The 23,018-nt window shown below is 37.6% G+C and overlaps 1 protein-coding gene across 1 annotated transcript in view; it reads right to left on the reverse strand.

Annotated features, from left to right (window-relative positions):
- b4galt2 (UDP-Gal:betaGlcNAc beta 1,4- galactosyltransferase, polypeptide 2) overlaps positions 1–23,018 on the reverse strand; it is a 145,031-nt gene that overhangs the window by 17,413 nt on the left and 104,600 nt on the right. The window contains exons 4-5 of the mRNA XM_062428799.1: positions 16,597–16,784; positions 10,964–11,086 (exon numbers count right to left, since the gene is read on the reverse strand). Of these exons, the coding sequence (XP_062284783.1) occupies positions 10,964–11,086; positions 16,597–16,784 (311 nt within the window). The remainder of the gene's footprint in view (positions 1–10,963; positions 11,087–16,596; positions 16,785–23,018) is intronic.

Genomic DNA, 23,018 nt, shown 5'->3' on the forward strand with positions numbered 1-23,018 from the left:
TGGATTGTGCTAATTGAGAGTTATGCTAGCTAGTTAAGTCTGTAGTACATTGTATTTGTTATTTTATGTTTTAATATAAACATAAACACAGTAAACAGTGTAAACCTGTTGACTGTTATTGAGCATTTATTCAGTGTTTCTTATTTTATCTTTTACGCTAAGGTTAATAGCTTTCAGTCTGATGTTAGCTGTTATATATGTGTAATTATGTCTTGTATTGATGTATTGATAAACACAGAGATACCTATCCCAATGACTATATAAACAGTCAAATCTGTACATGGACTCTGCATCCCTTTTCCCCCCACACTCTCACCTGAATAAGTTAAATTAGTGTCCTGACCCGACACCCTGAAGTGTTTGCTGCCACACCTAGAGATTTTTGACATTCTTCCACACAATTTGTATGTCTGTGGGTGTGTGTGCGTGCGTGTGAGTGTGCATTTAGGAACATTATTATAGCAGTCTGGACATTGGTCTGGACAGCTTTGCAGACCCACACACCCACACATGCATGCAGGCCATGGATCTATTTGATTGGATTAATCAGGAATTTCTCCAGCTCTCTTCTACTATTCCCACCAGTGGAGTTAATTGCATTAGAGCAATGGAGTGGAGGAGAATTGGAAGCTAAGTCCAATGTCCTGCCTCAGTTGCCAGTGCCTGCTGAAATGAGACGGGAGAGAAAGAGTAAGGAGAGGATAGTGATGGTGGTGTATGGAAAGGTTGGAAGATACTCAACAGAGACAGAGTAACACAAAAGTAAAGTGTGTGAGTGTGAACTTTTTGCTCCGCAGTAACAATCTGGGCACTCACGGCTAGTTGCTTATCTTTTTATACATATTTTAACTGGCATTACTCACTTTTTTGGTAATATGCCAATTTAATGACACTGTAGTCCATGAAAATAACTCAAATAGAATAACCATATACCTAAAAAGAAACATTTTTTTCAGAGACAAATCCAAGTATATAAGGTGGATAAATTATGACCTCCAATTTAGTCATTCTCAAACCCAATAAACAAAAATCAATGACATATTAGATAAGTCAGAAAATTGTCTAGCCCTGCAGAGATTTTATTTATTTTTTAGGAAGCAAGAAAGAAAGGACAAAGTTTATTTTCTATTCAGATAAAATGTATGAGGATGACACTTTACTCTGAGGGATTTGTGCCAGAAATCCAATTGTTCCAGCTGGTATGATACAAGCAAAGTATTCCTACTTATAATGCAGGTTTTTATGTAAATGATTTGTGGGAGAATGCAAAAGAGTATTTATTTTCCCCTTTATATATTTTTAAAAAGTATACATTTATTTGTTATTTTACGTGCTTCAGTTTAATATACAATCATATACTGGATTCTTATTGTAATTTAAATTATCCATGAGTGTATACAGTGGCACACTAACTATGTATCCAGTTTTAAAACTTGAACAAAAGATCTAGCATCCACAGGGAAGGTCACATCTAGGATCACTGGCTAGGTCACATACATTTGCAATAGAAATTTAAGAGCCTCGGATCCATCTTATTTCTCAGTGACGAGTGTATGATATATTCAGAGACCAAATTTAACTTCATAGGATAACAGATACCAGGATCAAATAAATCTGACATGATGATTGTGAAAAGCTTCTTTGTGACAGCTTTTATTCAGTTGTGAGGAGGTCACCAAAAGACATTGACAATGAACCAGGTTGGTTAAGCTTAAATAGACAAAAATGTCTTGAGTTTATTCTAAAAACGTCCTCTCAAGAAAGACAACTTGTTTCAGCAAATGGCACAAAACAACATCATATTTATGTTCAATCAACAGAAACCCTTTAGCTGCTTTAGTAATTATGATGTGATCAAAAACGGAATCAGGTGATGTAATTATATAACGACAAAGTCTGCATAGCGTCAACAAAACATGACACTTAACCACTGTTTTTTTCCTGTTTTTGTGCACTAGTCAACTTTTTCTCATAATTGTAACCATGACAAAATTCTCCAACGTGGAGGAAACTGATTTTAACCTAATTCATGCCGTTTCCATTATCTTAACAATGCATTTATTTGAAGTGAAACCCTGATCAGCTGAACCTAACCAAGCCTTAATCATAGTGTTGTCACATCATTTAACATATCTATTTTTCAATAGTGATATGTAATCTTTTTGGGAGGTACAGACAAATTATGCTGTTAGGGATCATAATCTGGGGCCAGAACTATAAGTGTTTTTTAGACCATAGGCAAAGTCTTGTGTAGATTTTGACTGATATATATATATATATTTTTGGTTTGCATCGAGATATAGAGAGCTGCATTGTGAATTAGCTAAAGGTGGTAAATGACTTTTATAGAAAAAACAGCAGAAAGGGCATTAGAGTAATATAGTCTGCTGGTGGCAAAGGCATGAACAAGTGTTTTTTTCATATCTGGCTTGAAAAGAAAGCACTGATTTTTTAAAGAAATTCCTGAGAGGATGTAAGGTTATTTTGGTGATGCTGCTGACGAGTGAGTAAAAGGCGAGCATCAATAATAACTCCAAGGTTTGGGACTGCAGTTTGGGACTTGGCACTGATCTGTTGCCTCTGAGGTTTTTCACCAAGCACAAGGTTTCAAAACAATGGGGTAGCAGTGAGGATCCCTCCACCTTCATGCTTCAACAGCCTTTAAGTAAAATATCTGAGAGCAAAATCGAACCTAAGAAAAGACACATTTTGTTTTCCATAATAACCAATATTTAAGTTAATGGAGTTCACATGAGATCAAAAAGACACATTAAATTATCAACTGATCTATAATGCCACAACAAGAAGACTAACAGTTAGACCAGCTGACCTGCCAAACACTTGTCTCAGCTGCATGCTCACACTGCTCTGTTTGTTTCCTGCTGCTGCTTCCCTCGGTCACCTCAAGTTCATCTTACATTGATTCCACTCCAATATCAAGTAGATGCTCTCTGTGTCATGTTGACTTCTCCTCTGTGACTGTCATAGTAAATGTGTCATATCATAAGGAAAATGTGCCCGCTTGCTCTCTGTTTACCCAGGGGGGTTATTTGTTCTTCCTGCCAAACCTTGTGGATGCATGATTTTTATTTGGCTAGAGAGTATGTTAGAAAAATTAGACTTCAACAGCAGATATGACTGAATTACTTCTTGCTACAATTAAATGGTTGAATCATAAGAAGAGTGCGTGACTAAACAGGAATTTTCTACTTACTCCTTTAGTACTTGTGACTTATGAGTGCTTTTGATGAAATCCTGGAAGAAAGAAGTGAATTAAATATGTTGCTCAGAGGAAATATTTTTGAACCACATGACATTCAAGAGATGAATACAACTCGAGGAATGAGGCAGAACTGCACCTTGAGTGTAAGAAGTTCACAATAGTTGAATATTTCTTTTAAGAGAGCGGCAGAAATGTCGGGAGAGTTTCCGATGTTGTTACGCCAGATTTATGCAGCAGTCACACCACAGATACCATGGCAGAGCTTTTAAATCATAATTCAGCACTGGATTTCACCCATTGATATCACTACAGTAACACCACAATGATGTATCTGACTCAGTAAGGCTGTATTGATATAGAGCAAAGCATATACTTACAGAATACTATTTCACCTTCACCTTTCACTGTCTTATTACCAAACTATTCAGTATTACTATGCAGGCAGGATTACATTCATGTTTCATTCATTCATATATTCATTAATACACAGCACTAATCACGGTTAGCAGAAGCTTTGCAGTGGAGATTTCTTTGCTAAATGTGTGTAACTGAAAATGAAAAGATAACTGAGTTGTTTTTCCCTATTTTAATATACATACTAAAGCTCTGAGTGTTTTCAGTGCATCTCACATTTCTCTGTTTGAACATGGCCTCATATAACACATTTCAACCTTTACAAAGTGCTTCACAACTGCAAATTATACAAAAAGAGAAGAAACAAACAGAAAAAAAAAATCACTGTGATGAAACAAAGACAAGTATGTTGAGACAAGCATGTTTATAAAAAGCCTAAGGACTAATGCAGGGCAAGTCAAAGCATCAATAGAATTTCTTAGAGAAAAAAAATAGGTCTGAACGTGAAATTTAAAGCACTTGACAGTGTTTGCTGACCTGACCCAAGGGTGCAGACTGTCTCATAACCTAGAAGTGCAATAGTGTGATTGTACTCATCAAAAGCTTGGCATTCTGAAAGTGTTAAGTCCAAAATATCCTGACTTTTACACCATTGTCAAGGCGTGACAGATACACGTGTGGTCCTTGAGCTTCTGTGGCTGCATGTGTACATGTGTACTGCTGGCTCAGGCTCTGTTGAAAAGTTTAGAGCGAAGAAGGGGAAAGGGCAAGGGAAGAAGAGTGGGAGCAAGGCAGGAATGAGTTAGTGTGTGTGTGTGTGTGTGTGTGCTGGATGCTGGTCTTTTATGGAAGCCCTTGGGAAAGGTACAGTCTTTGCCCAAGGCTACTGCTGCATGTTCAGAGAGGGTGAGAGGATGCTGAGAAAGCTCTGTAATATTCACCAACTTTTTTATACAGGCGTCTGGGGGCAAGTGGCACTGGCAGTTGCGGAAGTGGCATGTGTCCTCTCCGCCACCGGCTAAGGCCATACTGAGCAGCAGGGACAGCTTGTTCCCCTGGGCTGACATTAAGCTTGCAGGACCCATGCGGGCACTGGCCATGCCATGGTCTGTGCCATCAAAACCAGCATAAAAAAGGAAATCGCTGGAGGGAAGCAAGAGAGGGAGATAGGAAAGAAGACACAGAGAGTTAGAGGGGCAGAACAGAGAGAAAAACTTAGTGAGAGTAAAGGAGCGATTTAGTCATTTAGTTCATGCCCCCTTTTCCAGAGCAGCTTTCAAAGAATGAGCAGATGGAGGTTCAGTGTCGGGATCAAGGAGACTTTGACTGGATGCCATGCTGATGGACACATCAAACCTATGAACCCTGCCACCCTTTAATGGCAGAGAAAAAACAAGGGACACATTTCATAGGTGCCACACACGGATCTATACTGCTGCTCTTTTATCTCTCCATCTCTTTACCTTCTCCAAGTAGTTTTACTGAGTCTTGAGAGACAGTGCAGGCTAGCTTGTTAGTTCACTCAGCTGAAGATTCCATCCTCACCTCTGCATGCTACTGTAGCTTCAGATTTCAAATAAAATAATAAGCTCATAAGCTTTTTTTTTTTCAACGATCCCTGAAGGGGGAAAAAAATTAGAGGGAAAATGTTTGACTCTACAGAAACAGGACAGAGCATGTTTTCCCAGCCTGTATGTTCTGCTATGATTAATCAAACATCTTATTGAGTTATATTGTTCTATATTGGTTTGCAATAATGAAGACAAAAACAAGCGAAAGATGATCAGTCTTGGGTGCACGGACTGTGTGGGCGTCTCCACACGCAGCTGCTATTTGGGTTCATGTATGTGCAGCAGCACAAAATGCACAGGGCCTGGATGAAGGGGAATATAGAGGGTGTGGTGATTATATTCCCTCAGGCAATCACTGCACTGGTCTCAAGCATGACAAAATTAGCTCCACAAATGGAAAGGCATTTCTTAGGAAATCATATTGTAGCCTATAGTCTGGAACGTGCAGAGCATTGCATTGTGAACACACAACACCATAAATTGCAGCCAAAGTCAGATGGTGGGGGATCTTAACAGAGTTATGTATAGTACAATTAATTCTACTGAATTTCAAATTGGAAATGATCACATCATATTATAATGATGTGACAGCTGCATTTCGAAATGTGGTGCATTTAAGGAGTAAATCATAACTTTTCTAGAAAATCAAATTGGGATGGAGGCAATGGTACAGAACACCAAGTTATAACCATCCAGTCTGATATGTGTATGTGTTTGCGTGGTTATTTTGTAGTAGCCTTGCATGTGATTTAATCAAGGTAAACACAGTGGATGTAAAGGGACTGCCATTTGAGCCAATCCATCAGTTAGATGTTTACATATCTAACAAGGAAAGTGAAATACTGTAATTGCTGGTGACACTACATCATAATTGAAGGGGCTACCATTGTCATAAGGATTCATCATCATTCATTCATCCTGTCCCAGTAATGTCTGTGCAGAATTTCAAGGCAGTTTATTTGATAGTGTTTGAGATATTTGAGTCTGGATCAATTTCAGAACTCATCGGCTATAGTCTGACACCAATTTAACCTCTGGGAGTAGCGACCAATGTTTCAGAGCTTCTGGTGTAGCCAGCAGATACCCGGGACAAGACTTCCTCTTCCATGTGCCTGTCATTGTTTACAGTCCAATTAGCAACTTGAGATTAAATCAAATTTGAGTTGAGATACGACATCTATAACCAGATTATTTTACAGGCAGCCAGTTTATACTCAGTTACCAGTTTAAAACCAAACAAACATTGATATCTTTGTAGCTGTTTTAGGTCCAGAAGAAATGGACACGGAAAACCATAATGTTTCGTTCATATTCAGATAACTGTTCAGAGAGATTCAATCTGGACCAACCAACCACCATGCTCGGTGTGGCTAAAAATCCACAAAAATTCAATTACAAGATTTTACATGACAGGAGTGAATAGGAGATTGTGTGTTTTCAAGGGCATTTCCCTTCAGACTGCTGTGTGAAAGGCTTTAAAACAAGCCAGCCCTGAAAAGCGAAGGTGGATGGTGTGACGGGGTGTGAGCAATGGTGTAAAACAGGACAAAACCTTCATGCTCAGCTTTTCTCCAATGTTGGATTCTTTAATTTATTATAATATTAACTGTGGGATTTTTACAGTTTTACACTGTAATAAACAACAAGGATAATACAAGGAGATATGAATACATAAAAGGAAATAATACAGATGTTCAGAATGCAGAGTGACACAACTCTCAATAGTCTCTGCTTTACTTTCTTCTTGTGCTGAATTATGTTAGTCAGTTAGTCTGGAATATGCCACAGAGACAAATTACTGAGGGCTTAGAGCAGCAACAAGTTTTGTCAAAAGCGACCATAAGACAAAACAGCTCTGATGCACTAATCAAATTTACATGATAAATCTGCCTACTTACAAATCTAGCTGACAAAACAACTCAACAACTATTCACACACACTTGTTCAGGCTTCCTCTTCATCAAGAGGTGTTTCCAATTATTCACACACTCACACACCGATGACACACAGCCTTTGGGAACAATTTGGGGTTCAGTATCTTGGCTCAAGGACATTTCGGCATGAAGAGCCAGGGATCGAACCGCCATTCTTGCGATTAGAGGACGACTTGCTCTAGCTCCTGAGCCACTGCTGCAGTTGTTGACAAGTCACCTGTACAATCCAAAAAAAATTCCTGACAATTTAGCTCTGGTTTTCTGTCCACTAATTTCTAAGAAAGAAATTTGGATTTTGAGCATCTTGAATGTTTTCCACCACATATTTTCTTTGGTTACTTTGGCTCTCTGCTCATGCTAGGCAGGTGGCATACACCTGGCTGGGTTAGCTTGTACTGTTGTCTACAGTTTTATATGAAATGGTTAATAAAACAATACACATGCAAGCATGCAGAAACTGTACGAAGCAGCTAAAATCTACAAAGAGCTGCAGAATTGGGTGTTAACTCTCTGAGGGTTTGGCACCACAGCTATAACATTTCAAATGATTTAATGTTAATATAGAAATATAATGAAATGCCATTTTTGACCATCAAATGCAAATTTCCTGTCAGCTTAAAATATGGCATAAAATGTTGGAAGCTTCTTTTTTCAGGGAACAGCAGTTAGTCAGCTTGGATTTACTATCTTACAATGACGGTGACCCAGATTTATGTTGAAAAAAGTCCAAACAAACTCAAACAACTTCTTCACTGTCCATCTGCATGCACAATATGTTGTAAACACTTTAAACACTCTACTCTATACAACTTTTTTTGGGTGTACCTACTTTCACTCAACTCAACATCTGGTTAATTATTATGTGCCTTGCCTGCAATCACTTTAGAAAAACAGAAGTGGTGTGAGCTTTGTAACAGGTGGCGATTAAGTACATAATTGCAAATTGATAGACATACTGTGAACTAGGATACTGCCAGTTTTTACAGTTAACAAGACTCAATCAAAACCTAGTATATAGCTAGATCATGTATGGTCAATGTGTGAAATTGTGGACAATTTGTTACAGGGATAGTCACTGGTAGTGTCAATAATGTAATTCCTGGATATTAAATGTTCATCAGCGATTTTCTATAGTGGTCCCAATAATACTTCATGTTAAAGTGTACTCAAGTATCATATCAAGTGACATAGTTAAGCAATGTTTGAATCAAAAAATAGATTATAAATGTAGCCGCAAGAACAATACTTTCCACTCATATTGCGGGATGTTTGATTTGAAAGATAGCTTATTTTACTTCTAATTATGACTACTCTAATTATATAATTAACACCCACTGCTCTTTCATCTGTTTCTATCTGCAAATGTCTCTTTTTTCTAAAACGTACTCGGTAGAGTTTTTTGTCAGAATGATCATTTATTTAGAGTGCTTTAAATGCGCACTCTTCCTCATGCCTCCTGGTGCCTGGAGAGCTGTTTTCTCTCCTCCTCTTTGTCCCAAACAAACTACCCTTGGTGGTTTTTCAAGAGCAGCAGCCCCAGGTGTACCACAAGGTGAGCTGCTGACATCATCCTGAGGAGTGACATGACACTCCCTGCAGGCACTGAGGCTGCAGACCTCACACGCCGGTTCAGCCGCAACAATGCCTCCATGTGCTCCTACGACAGTCGTGCAATCATGGCGTGGGAGTCCAGGTGCAGTCTGAGGTAGGGCATCTACTGGCTCGCCTGCAGGCTGCTCTTGGCATGTGATACATTTGGAATGACGCCCCCCCGAAGACATGTTTGCAGAACCTCCAACACTCCAGCTGACCAGTAGTGTAAGTTCATCACTCAGTGAGTCAGTCAGTGACTGAGAGACATTCATGTATGTAGGGCTGGCTCTGCTGTTGTAATCCAGTCAAAAAAATGAACAACACACTGACCACTACCTCAGACTGCAAGGTTGTTAAATTGTATTATGGTCTACAGTGCAAAACACTACAAGGGAGGGAAAAAACTACAAAGAAATTTGCTCTCTAAGGAGAAGATCTACATTTTGTAGCTGTGCTGGAAATATCTCAAATGATGTCAATTTGTTAATATTTCACCTCTTACTCAAATCAATTTGTAAAATCTACATATCTTGACACACTGTACACATTTAGCAGGGTTTACATGTTCAGTGGAAAATATCCCCACCTGCATACATTTTATTGTAACTGTATGTATGCAGCATGAAGGTAAATGGAGTCTGCATGGGGGAAAATCTGAATATCAGAAGTCAATATGTGAGTGATGTACAATAAAAACAAAGCAAAACAGGATTTTAATTGTATTCCTGCTCGACACCTCCCATTTCATAGCAGTTGAAATAGCTCAGCTGGAGTGCAGTAAAATATCTCGAGGGAAATCTGCAACATCTAATGGCCTACTGCAGCTATCATCCAATAAAAAGTTAAAGGACTAACTTTATCCCTCATCTTTGGTCTCATAATTGCAGGCACGCACACACACGACACGGCTATTCAGTGAATCACACATAGATCTGTTTTATTACATCTTGGCAGACGCTGACAAACAACAGTAATCTCGCGAATACTGTTGTGACTGACACAGTCCATTCTCAAAAACACCAATCTTCAAATAATTTTCTTATAATGCTATTACACTGAAAAGGGAGAGACAAGTTTCAAAGTGTGAAAATGACAGCGGGACACAGAAAGAGAGAAATACAAACAAATAGTAAAGAATAGAGATAAAATAAAGACAGAGGTAACATTTAGTGTGTGTGTGTGTGTGTGTGCGTGTGTGTGTTTGTGTGTGTGTGTGTGTGTGTGTGTGTGTAGGTTGTATACTAGAGCTGAACCTGAATACAAACAAATGTGTTTATGTGACTGAAATATAATTTCTCTTAAAGTTAATCTGACATGACAACCGACAATTACTTGAATTGTCATCTTATTTTAGTTGTACTGCAATAAGAAGGCGCCTTTTGTAGTTTGTTGTGACTGAAGGAGGAAACATGCATAACATCGACAATATTGGGCAATATATTGAGGTTTGATGCCATATAAAGTTGCAGATTGGTTATTGATATAATATAAAACTAAATCATTATTTATTGTATTTAGCCTTCATGATTCTCTAGTTCCTATAGTAGCTAGCACTGATGGAAGACTGTATATTGTTGCAGTATGCATTCATTTAATAGTCAGATCATCAATTCACCAGGTAATTAAACAATTATCAGTCCAAACAACCATCTGGGTAGATAATAAATTAAACTAATGGCCCTTTAAGTGGTTCAATACATTTAAGCTGTATTAAGACATCTTTCTGTCTTCCTGTCAAATAGATATTCTTCTCCCAGATTTGATTTCAGCACACTTCAACAGTAATATCATTAGTAAACTTGAGCAAGTCATTAAAAGCTGACTGAAGCACTTCAAGAGGTTAATTTATTTGCTAATCATTCTCATTTTATGAACAATTATAATAAATCACCCACGCTATGGAGAACTTCAGTGTCGCTTTCAGTTGAGACACTTGATTTCACCCTTTTGTTTCCCTACTGAAATAATTTGAATGTATGTGCACACATGAATGCGTGTGACTCTGTGTATATGTGTGTATGAATGGCATTTGGTGTCCTTAAACTGAGCTGGTGGTCTGACAGGTATTTTATTCCAAACTGAATCTAGACATAACAAACATAAACCCTGGCAGATGGTATATAAAAGTTTATTCTGTGTGCTTTTCTCATTTCAAGGCGCCAATCTTGACTTAGTCAGTATTTTAGCTCAGTTTTAGTTTCTCTAACTTTCTCTTAAAGGAAAACAACTCAACTAGGTAGAATAATAGTGGAGAAATGAAGGGCAGAACCAGCAGCCTCCACACTTACCTATTGTAGATGTCGTCGTCCTCTCCTCCCCAGCCCCAGTACTCGTTTGGAAAGCCGTTGATCTTCAGAAACTGTTTTTTACTGAGGCCTGAAACTCCTCCAAAGTAGCCAGCATAGGGCAGCCTGCAGAAGACGAGAGAAAAGGAAAAACAAAGATACAATTGAAAAATGAATAAAAAAGATCAAAAAGATAAAAGGAAAAATGGGAAAGACGAGGGGAAAAAGAAAGAATGAGAGAGGGGTTACAAAGGCATGAATCAAATGATGCCTAAACAACACAAATTGATATTCATTGTATGGCAATAAAACCAAAAGTGTCTGTTTTCTGTGCTTTATGTGCAAACTGAAAGGAAAAACCAAAGCAAGGTCACTTTTACACATATTCATTCCAATTAGTTGAGTCAGAAAGAAGAAATGTTCATTACAACAGGAGGAAACAGCATTAAACACACATGCAGTGTAACCTGTGCAAATTGGGATTACAGTCCCTTCAGTTCATGATGTGACACATAAATGACATTGCTACAAACACAGGAAATAGTTAATAATGATAATAGTGTTCCATCTTTCATTTTTTTAGTGTAAGATGGAAGCAATGGACTGTGCAGCAATGAATGGGTCTGACTGTCCTTTTTTGTGCTGGCAGAGGTTGCAGAATTTACATTTGAAAAGCATCTTAGGCGACCTGAAGTGGTTTTAGGCTTTCAGACCTCGTAGATTTACATTTAATCAGTTGACTGGTAAAATGATCTTGTCTTGGATGGATTTTGAAGTGGATAATATACTATATTAGCATATAGAAGACACATGGAAGGACCGGGTGTTATCAGGGGGCAATGTATTTCTGCACACTGTAGGCATCTGGTAATAAACATTTAACATTCATGTTCTTCCCACTGTGTTAGTTTGAATTCTACAAAAATATTAAATGACAAGTTGTATTGGTCCTTTGTCTGGCTTAACATCAGAAATGTCAGATAATACTAAACTTAATTATATAATTGCCCCATTATGAATTTTTACATTTTTTTCCTCTTAAGTCGTGAGCCTAGTGGAGTGGGACGGACGTCAGCTGGGAATGTCATGACAGGCGCCCAGAGTCTAACCAGAGGCTGATGCACATGTGTATCTGTGTGTTTCCATGTTCGTGTGTGTATGTGTGTGTGCGCGCACAGTATGTGTTGTCAAATGTATGACATCTCCCTGTTGAAAGATGACAAGCAGAAACTAATGAGACCGTCTGTTTCTCCACAAGTTTCTCCCAGCAACAATATGGTGTGTTTGCATGTGTAGTATAGAACTAAGTTTAAAATTGTCATTAAGTTGAGTTATAAAGAGAAAGAAAAAAACTCTTATATGATACTTTCAACAGTTGTGGCTCCATAAACATAATTTCCTCGTCTATATGTGACATTCAAAAATAACCACCAAATGATAACTGTCACTACTGAGGTGCAGTAAAGGCATGTTGTCAAATTTTGGGACAAATAAAAAGGAAATCTAACTTGTCCTGGTTTTATTCATTAAGTTAACATTGTTTCTTGTACCACCATTCACTCAGTTCTTACACTATTGCTTTATTTTTTTTACTTTAGTTTATATCCTCCTAAAGGTCACTTATTGAATGACTGACGTGTCAAAGATCACCTCACAGATACCAGTGAAACATCAGGGGTAGGTAATGTCTCTCGTAAATAGATTATTATAATATCTCTGTGCAATATATACTGTTTCACATTAGAGGGTAAAATGCTATTTTAAAGACAATATCGGGCAGCAAATGTGACGATAAAAGCAGAGATGACTTGTCACTTATCACTGTATTCTTGCATTTAAACTACATTGATTAGCTGGAAAGGGCACCTGCAATTAAAGGTGCAAATCTGTAATATTGGAAGGTCTGAATTACTAAACCTTATGTATGGTTTACACAAAATGTTTTACTCACATGCAGATTTCCTTACAAACTGCAGTGATTTGAAGTCCAACATTATGCAAAATTACAAACGTGTTGTGTACTGTCACTGTATTTACACTTTTTTAAGTCTTTTTTAAACTGTGAATCATGCAAAGATATTCCAGTAGAGTCCCCCGAATAAAAACACAGAAAATGGAAGTCTGCATTATACATCCTGACAGTAAATGTTGACCCACATGAGTCACTCAATGGAGCACTAACGTTGTCAGAATTAGATCAGGACATTGCACATATGTGCTCTCTGTAAAGGTTAAAATGGGCTTTAGATCACACATCCTGTGCTTACCTACAGAACAAGTACTTCAACATCCACAAAATTATGTACAAAATAATGGTAATTCAATTTAATAGACACATTATATAAGTTCCCTACAGAGACTACAATATGTGGGATGTGTTTGAAAGAGCCGTGTTGTGAAATGAACTTTAAGGCGACCCTCTGTGCTCAGAGAGCTGTTAGGTGTTGTGAGGTGTTAAGTTAATGGAATGGCACTTAATGTGTCCTGATGTTCACTGGCAATGTGTTTACCATTTATCAAAAAAAAAAACCCAAAAAAAACAAATAGTGCTTTTACATTTGGAAGCAGATGAAGATCCCGTCCTCAGATGACTCAGCTGGACTCAGTCTCCATGACACCTGAACTTAATCTTCCATTACTTTCTTTCATTAATGCTGGCTTGTTTCAGCTCGGGAGCGTCTAATTCTAAAGTCTGAACAAAAAATGTTGATATGCAGACTCAGGCCACTTTGACCTTGGGAACCAATTCTCTATAATGATCAGATTTTTACATCAGCAATTAACTACAATCAATTATGTGACCTTCCACTCTCTTTAACCACCGGCCTTTACTTTTATCCCCTATTCCTTCATTTTCAAGGAGCCAGAAAGAGTCTGATGAACCCTTTTTCCAGTCCTTACTGATTCATTGCTAATAAGAATTGTATAGCCTTGTCAGTTAGCTACAGCCTTGCTTACCACCTGGTGTTTTATTTGTTGCCAAATAACATTAGCTTATTGAGCATTATATCAGAGAACTGCTGTGTCCCTGCTCTGGGTTTTCAGTAGGATAGGTTTCGTGGATTGACAGCTTTTGGAAGGGTAGGTTGTATTCATTGGCCATGTTTAAGCCATTAATCAATGCTTCCAGTGCTTTCAGATAATTGAGGGCAAATGTGGTGTCATTATGCAAAAAGACACCACTCAAACAGGACCCAAGCATTCAGGACTGGCTGTGAGGATCTCCTTTGACTCCGCAGCATGTTGATAACATACATATACTCTGTATATGCATGTACTACTACTTTTGTCATGGGTATTTCTTACATTTGTGTCCATGCAATCTTAAGCCATCCTGGTGGTAATTTCCTACAGTACTTAACATCAATGTTTTCTTGGGAGTTTTACCTCCTTTGCAGACAGGGGGTTAAAGCTGGATTGATACTTGACACAAGGGGCTAATGAGATTCCCACGATAGATAACTACTGCAAGTTTTGATTAACTGTTCATTGTAAGATTCCTCATGTTGATATCACCACCACAAGACAGCGTTGGCCGTATCGTGCTTTGATTATGGTCCCAACAGTAACTGCGCTTGCTTTCATTCGTTTTGTGATACAAGTGACAGTGCAACAATCTGCCGTGTTTCATTAGTGAAGATGACACTATTTCATAATCTTGCAGTGGAATGTCTTTGTGAGATATGTCATCGAAAAGAATAAGAAAACTGAGCCTTTAATCAGCTTGCTTCATGTTGTCTTCACTCTGAAAAATCTGAAAACATAAGCAGCCCATACTGACCCATCACAGTGGGTCCCCATGTAGTGTCTCTATAACAACCACAAGGTGATATATCCGCTTACTGCCGATGTAGGTAATCCCTCAATGCAGAATTATTAATTGAGCTCTTAAAGGTGGTGCTGGGTGTAGCTATATTATTAAGTTTTAGGAGGCTCTGTTTTTTTATCATGTTGTTTCATTTAGTCACAAACAGTTGATTAGTTAGATTTAGTCAGGGTTGTATTTTGCTCCTGTATCACTTTTCTTTTCTCTCTTTCTTTTTTTTGTCTCTATAAAATCCTTTGACACTTGTAATGAATGAAGGGCTTTAAAAATGAAAGCCCTTGAACTTTTACCACTGCACAAGAAGCCAAGATGTGTGACCTTTTGATCTTTTGCATATTTTAAAATATGCAAATGTGTGCAAGTGCTTTGTGATGGAAAATTAAGTTTTTCTTTTTCCATTTCCAATTAGGGAATTGGCCTGGAACGGTGTCACACTGCCAACTTAGTCAGTGCCTCCATGAAATAAAATATAAAAACTATGGACAAATAATGCTAAGTGTTTCTTGTATATTGCACCTCCCTAATTCTATAGAAGTCACAGTATACTGCTTATTAACTTGCTGAATACAGGGGGGTCAAACAGGTCTAGTGTTCAGTTAGTAAGGGTCCTGGTACATGTTGTACTCTTGACTTGTCAGTTACGCTTTTTATCATGTGTCTTGTTTAGGACTACGGAAGCGTGAGCAACCAAAAATTGGCACTGAACTGTGGCACATTTTCATGCTAATGTAGGCTACTGACAAGGATTTAAAAGTATAATAAGATTTAGTCAAATTAAATACTGCTCTGTCAATTGTCTGTCAGAACAAAGACTGTAGGCCATTTCTAAAATGTTTGTAAGGCAGCCAACTGCATATTTGCATTCTACATATTTATATTCTACAACCAAGTGTAACAAAGTGTGAAAGTGATAAACAGCAATAATTGGAGCAGACAGGCAGGTACAGAGCCCACCTACAAAAAACATCCTTTAAGGCATGGCTGGATTAACCTCTTATGGGGCCCTGAGGACAAAAATATTATTTTTGGGCCCCTGCTAACCCACACTAAATGATAGTTTTTACTCTAGAGCTGAAATGTTTCACAGAAACTTACTTGGTAACAGTTGCCCACCTTCTCAGCTGTGAATATTTGCAAATTTAACGTGATAGTTAACTTAATATCTTTGGGCTTTTGACTGTTTCTCAGGCAAAACAATTTATCTCAGCATATTCATTTAAGATTATTATCATTATATTAACTTAAATTAAAATTAGAGAGAAGAGATGAACATGTTTAATTTCTATTTTCTGACTTGTATCAGTCGAATATTAAAGAAATTCATTTTTAAAACCATCTGATAATGAAAATAATTGTTGGCTACAGTCTTTCAGTACTCCTTTAATAGAATACTATGTGACCCCTATTTTTTCATGTGCAATTTGATAAGACACAGTTTAACAACAAATGAGCAACACATAAACTAGAACTTTTAAATTTAAACTTTAAATTCTGCAGCCCCTGGGCAGTTGAACACTTTGCTTGGATCCAGCCTTGCGTTAAGGTACAATCATCCCTGAAGTGTTCTTCATCAATGTGTGTGTGTGCGCGCGCATATGTGATATAATTTATTCAGCGAGAACACTATTACCCTGAAATGAGCTCAAACAAACGTATTGAAATTAGACTTTGGCAAATACCATAACCCAAATTCCATTCAAATAGGTTGAACCGAAGTGTTCCCAAGCATGAAGACTTTTAAAGGTAAATTAAAGCAAAAACTGCTCATTAACTCTAAAATCACCCACTAAGGTGGGAATTATCACCTCACCTGAAGCCAAATTTGTCCATGGCAATTGCAAAGTGTCTCGGCTGGTCGTAGCAGTGGTAGAGATTGCGGTCGTCCATGGGGATGAGGTCCACATCGCTGAAGATGAAGCAGTCATATTCTGCTTCCTTCAGAGTCTCCGTGTAGCCAATATTCAACAGCTTGGCACGATTGAAGGTTTCCTCACCCAGCTGCAAGAAAACACATCGAACACCATTATTTCATTGCTTAAATATAGATGACGAGGGCAATTTATGTAGCTCATCAGTGTCTCATCTGCTTGAGAGGTTTTCTGTGAAAAATGTGTAGCAGCTTGGAATGTGTCTTCACTTTGCTGGAATATGTGTCATGGTAGTAACATGTTCAATGAACTGGATAACAGAAACTGTAACTGTGTTTCTATAATGTATAGAACTGAATAATAATCTGCCTCTTTGTACCACAGATCTAAATGTAGACTAATACAAGAAGTACTGTAAAGAGGGCACTGTACGAGCACAACATGTGTCAGAGGGAATCAATGAGGCAAAATATATCAAATATACTATTTTCTTCATACTAAAATTCATACAAGTGGTATAAAAAGCCAATCACAGTTATTAATCAGGCATTTCTAATGTTTATGAATGGAAACAACAGCCTACGGTAGTATAGCCTTCTCCCACAGCTCCACAGTTATCCAAAACTTAGATTTAATCTTCTATACATTTCAGTGTTTCTCTGTATTCAGATGTGAATGATAAACTATGTACTTCCATAGCATGCATCCCAGGTTAATGGTATCAACATATTAACACATTTCTGACCTGCTTTAAGTAGCTCTGCCTCTTCGACAGAATTTGTCTGGTGGTTTACTTTGGCTTAGTTGTAAGTTTAAAAAAAAAAAAAAAAAAATAGGTGTCATTTCCCTGCAAGTGTGTGTGCACAGCATAGGAAATAAATGTTCCAATAGCAAGCAAAAACAAGCAAGAAGAAACAGCTTGCTTCACTGGAAAATTAGTCAGACTAAGCCAAATAAGGTCATATTAAATTCAAATGCGTGTTTTATGCAATAATCCAGTATGAACCAGTGTATTTATTCACCATAAGACTCTGTCTGAAGTTTAACATTTTAATTAGAAGAGTATCACATGCACATTTCCATGTCGATATTTATATTCTGGGGCTCCGCTGGTATAGCTCTACATGATTTACAGTTTAAAAAAAACTCCTTTTGGAGGCTACATAAACAAACAACAGCCTATTAGTAGGATGTCATTTCTTTTCTCGTTCTTTACTCAAAATGGAAACTTCTCAAGTACATCCGTACATGTTTGAGCTCAAATTCATTCTGAGTGGACAACATGAACAAGCCGTGGAACAACCTTAACAACAAAGGCCACAGAACAGACAGCTATTTGTGGTCATGTGCTAACAATATGACATCATCGCGAGGAAGAAGCAGAGGTAACTTCTTCGAAACTAAGCATTCAGAGCAGATTGAAGCGCCTGCTTTTAATTTTCAGGAACTATTTTTACATAATGTTCATCTCAAGCTTTGGAGATCTGACCATGTTTAACATGGACATCTAACATTATAACAGTATAAACAACATATGTCCCCTTTAATGTAGCCAAACAACTAAGTTGGCACTTCAGGTTTGGAGCATCACTGACCACCAGTATTCAGTGTCTGCAGTGCTGGTCTGTAATCTCATCATACAGTATGAACCAATGTGTGTATTGATCCCAGGAGAGCCGGCTGCTGCAGTGAAATGCGTCTGTTTTTCAGACTCTGCATGGCCCAGGTTCAACACTCTGGCTGAGATGAATGCATTCTTGCCGAGCAGCACAGCAGTGTGAGATAGCTGAGGTTAATATATATGACAGTTATAAATTCAATAATGTACAAGCTAGTGTATCTCTTTCTGCAGAGCCCTCATGTAACAGCAAGGTAAAATCCAAGTCCTTGATAAGCTGCCAGAACGTCAGCAAGCAAAAACTGATGTTACTGTGCAAGCTGACACTCTTTTGCAGAGTCTTTTCTGACACATGTTGACAGTACATCCTCCACTGAACATTTACTTTTCATGACAGGTACAGTGAAGAAACCCATGATGTAGAAGAAATCAAACTTTAAAGCCTTTTGAACTTTCAGGACCTGGTACATGCATTAACAGACTGAGTCATCAGTACAATTTCCCCTCAGGAAACGCTTTTATTCACTTACTGTACAAGTCAATTTATTTCAGTACAAATGGCCTCAGTCCCTTAGCAAGGGGAAGTACAATCTTTGTGTGGGCAAATTACTGGATAATGAAAGTATATACTAGCTGCATCCCTTGTCACATGTAAATATAAGAGTTGCTTCATTCAAAGTAAAAAAATCCCACAGTTAAGTAATGCTTGCAGCCAAAGATCGCTATGGTTTAATTAGAACTGACACTAATTATTACTTTCAATATCGATTAAACTCGAAAACCTCTATAATCATTTGGTCTATAAAACATCAGAAAACCCTGAAAAGTGCCCGTCGCAATTTCTATAGCACAAGGTGATGTTAAGTTGTTCCTTGTTTTGATCTACAGCCAAAAAAAACAAAATATTCAATATATCTCACTCTAAGAAAAGGAAGAGCAGCAAATTCTGTAATTTTAAAAGGTGCAACAGTCAAATGTTTGGCATTTTCACTTGATAATAGAAAAGGAGGAAATATCAAGTCCAGCAGGGTTAGAAATTACAGTAGGGCATTAAATAGCACAAATATCAAAACTGCAATTTAATGTCCACACATGAAAGTCAGAACATCCCTTTGTAAAAATTATTCAAATAGTTCTTTATCTTTAGTCCTTAGTTTGTTTTTCTTAATATTGTGGAGTTCCAGTCAGGGTGTAGTTGACCAATTCATTCATTATGCCATTGTGAGTTAATGTTCTTGAAATACAGTTCACACTATTGCTAAAGTATGAAGAAATCTACTCACTGTCACTGTATTTACACTTGGAAATTAGCAGTTTGAGCTATCAGAACTGTAATGTAGACTTTCATGCAAATTGACTGCTGTTAAGTCCTTATGCAAAGTCTGTAAGATACAAGAGGTCCCCCATGACAAGATTACATGTTTATGTTAATTAGACTGGGTCCCAGTGCAAAGCTTAATTTCCAAATCATAAAAAATGACTTCCCAGTGTGAGGAATTCTTTAGTATCTACAGTATGCAGCAGAACAATGACCCACTGTTATAAATTTGCTGCAGTCACATATTCCTCAGCCATTAGGGAAAACCACCCACTTTTGACAGAACCAAGAATTCTAAGATGATTAATGGATCTGCTGCCTGTCCTTACTTTTGCTGAGGTTCTATTTTCTTTTCTTTTCTTTTCCTTTTCTTTTGGAGGTACACTTGTTTCCTGTACCGGTGCATTATCTGTCAGGACCGACCGTGACTCAAGTACAATGCGTAATCCCCCTAGTAAACCTGCTAATACCTGAGATTTGAGAGCATAATCCCCTGTGCAGGTAACAAACAAATCTACTGTCACAATTCCACTATGTTCTCCAAATATCAGCTCAAGTGGTCATCTGCCTGTTTTTGAACAACAGTTGGTTTAGCACATTGGTGCAATATCATATGAGGTTAGGGCAGCAAAACATAAGTCAGCCCAGAACCTGATGTTAGCAAGATTCATAGATGATATTTCACAACCCAAAAGTTACAAAAACTTCAAGTAACGTATTATACAACATATAAACATGAATAATGTATATATAATATTTAAAGTAGCTTATATAATTCATAAATGCTCTGTTTTTACATTTTAAGTTCTTCCTTGATGTGGATCAAGTGTTGTTTCTTGTGCTGCAAGCTACAATCAATATGGACATTGGACATGCTTGAATTTTCTTAAAAAGCATGTACATTGCTTGTATGTGCCTCAGAGAGATTGAAAAATTAAATGAAAGGGTAGGGGAAAGAGGGATAAACAGAGACAGAAAGAAAGAGATTCTTAAATGTGTTTCTCTCAGCAGATAATCTTATACATCTTTCTTTTGTGCTGCTATCCTCATTAAGCATTATTGCGGTCATTGTTTATTATTATAATAAGAAGTCTGTGTGAACCTCCCAGCATTTTTGCTTTATGGCAGTTTGCATCTTTCCTAATCGCTTCCTGCCATTAGCAACTTCCGATCAGTTGCAGTATGTGAGGTAAACTGACACCCATTATATTCAACAGGCCATTTAAAGTGCGGTTATGTGAGCAATGGTATTGATGGATACTCTACTGTTGTTTGCAGGGTAGTGCTCTACATGTGTGTGGGTTGGTGTACTTCTTATTCTAGATGCCACAGTCAGATTTTAGCTACACATTGTTCATTTTGGGGGTGTTTTTATTGAACTTTTTGAACTGAATATTAGGCAACAACTCAACACTTTTACATTTTCTTTTTTTTTTACACAAATTAATTTCAAATGTACAAATTATGAGTTTGAGCCCAGTTTGGGTTCAAATATAGTTCTTAATGTGCAAGAAATCTTAAAATATTTGACTCTTAACAGCTGCTTATCAGACAGAAAATACTTTCTTTTGTTTGAGCATATTAGACTGTTCTTAAAAACGAAATCATTTAAAATCTTTTTTTTTACTGGAAATTACTAGGAAAGTAAGGACTCTGAGAACTCTACTGAATATGAATATATTTGTAATATATATTTGTATTTGTGATTCAAATTAATTAATGTCAAAGATTGCCTTTAATCTCACAACATAAACAAGCAACAGGCCATATGGATGAGCATGATGCAGTCTTCCCCTCTATGTTCACACCAGTCCATCTCCAACCACTCCATTGTTGAGTTTTTCAGTATTGGTAGCTGTTGACACAGTCTTTTCTGTGGACTCTGCATATTTCACCTGCTGTCGGCTGCATTTCACAGTTTTTTTCCCGTCCTACAGCTCCAGGCTGTTGTTTCCTGACCAAAACTACACCCATTATTTCTCACCTAGAATGCACCGGAAAGAACTGCTCAGCCACAATTGGCCTACGGTGGCCCACAGGGGACAGTAAAACTGTTCATTTGTGAATATATGACAAATTAACAAATTGTAAGTTGACAGGGTGAAATCCAAAAAGGCTATTCCAATTTAGCAAGGTTGATTTTAGGCTCCTTGTTTGCAATTTCACTGGCATCGTTTAACTTTCAAGGACATTTCTGCTCCATCAATTTTTGATCAGGTGGTATGTAATACAGTGAGCATATGCATGTGAGCATTCAGTCTCGACTTTGTGTAAATGAGTTCACTGACAAAGGTGACAAGTTTGTATGTGTCACAAATATAGTTTCCTTGAATAAGCCAAAAGAAGATCAGAAGATCTATGACCTACGTGCACACGTGCACTGTAACACTGGTGTCATGAGTGTTGTGTGATGCAGCAGCTTCGAGCCAAAGACAAATTTCCCTTGCAGGATAATAAATGATATCTTATCTCATCTTGTCTTCTCAGAGAACAAGCACAAAGATTGATAAACATTATAAAAAACTGGATACAAGCTCCTGAGACAGTCATTAAACTTGATGAATGTTTGAAAACCCAAAGCCCCAGAGTCATGAGTCAAGTGTATTTCACAGTCCTCACTGTGTTTCTGCAACTTCCCTGCATTTGTCATATAATTAATTTAAAAACTGAACAGGTACCTGTCACCATGACAGATTTTGTTCTGCAAGCTTCACTGCCCTGCAGGGATGCTATCTGAATTAGAAATTGGCCAGGCCTATTTCAATTTACACAGTGGAGGCTTTTATTATTCATTGTATCGTAATTTGCACTGATCAATAATCAAGACCTTTGTGTTCTGATTTTACATAAAGGTTTTATCCAAAGTGACTTACAATAAGTGCATTTAACCTCCACAGAGACAAAAACTGGATCAGTCATTTTAAGTGCATGTAGTTCATTAACTCTATTGCACAGTCAAATTTCGACCTGAATTTTAACTGCTAGAAACAAAACAAACTGCTGTTCTGAGAGTGTGTTTACTTCTACATGGATTTGGATTTTTTATTTTTCATTTGTATGTTTGGATCTGTGTGTACCTGACGCAAAGTCGGACAACCAAATGCAATATTTATAGGCTGAAGTGTAACAGCAGCACACAGCACGTGTCCTTTTCTCACTCACTTTCTTTGATGCTAGATGCTAGGGATGTAGTTGGTTTTTAGAGCTTTTTGAAAACAGCTGCTTGATTAGAGCATCCAGAATAAATCAAAATAGCAAAGTTGCGGGCTGTAAAACCAAAACAGTTAGCTGAAAGACACAACATTTCCTTGGTTAGCGTCCTTGAAGGTTTGGTAAATATTCTCTGTGCATTCATCAATACAGGTAACCCCTTTCACATTAGGCATAGAGTAGTTATTTGACACATTGTTAATATAAAACTATTGATC

This window comes from Scomber scombrus, chromosome 11, assembly GCF_963691925.1.
Source record: "Scomber scombrus chromosome 11, fScoSco1.1, whole genome shotgun sequence".
Classification (NCBI taxonomy): Eukaryota; Metazoa; Chordata; class Actinopteri; order Scombriformes; family Scombridae; genus Scomber; species Scomber scombrus.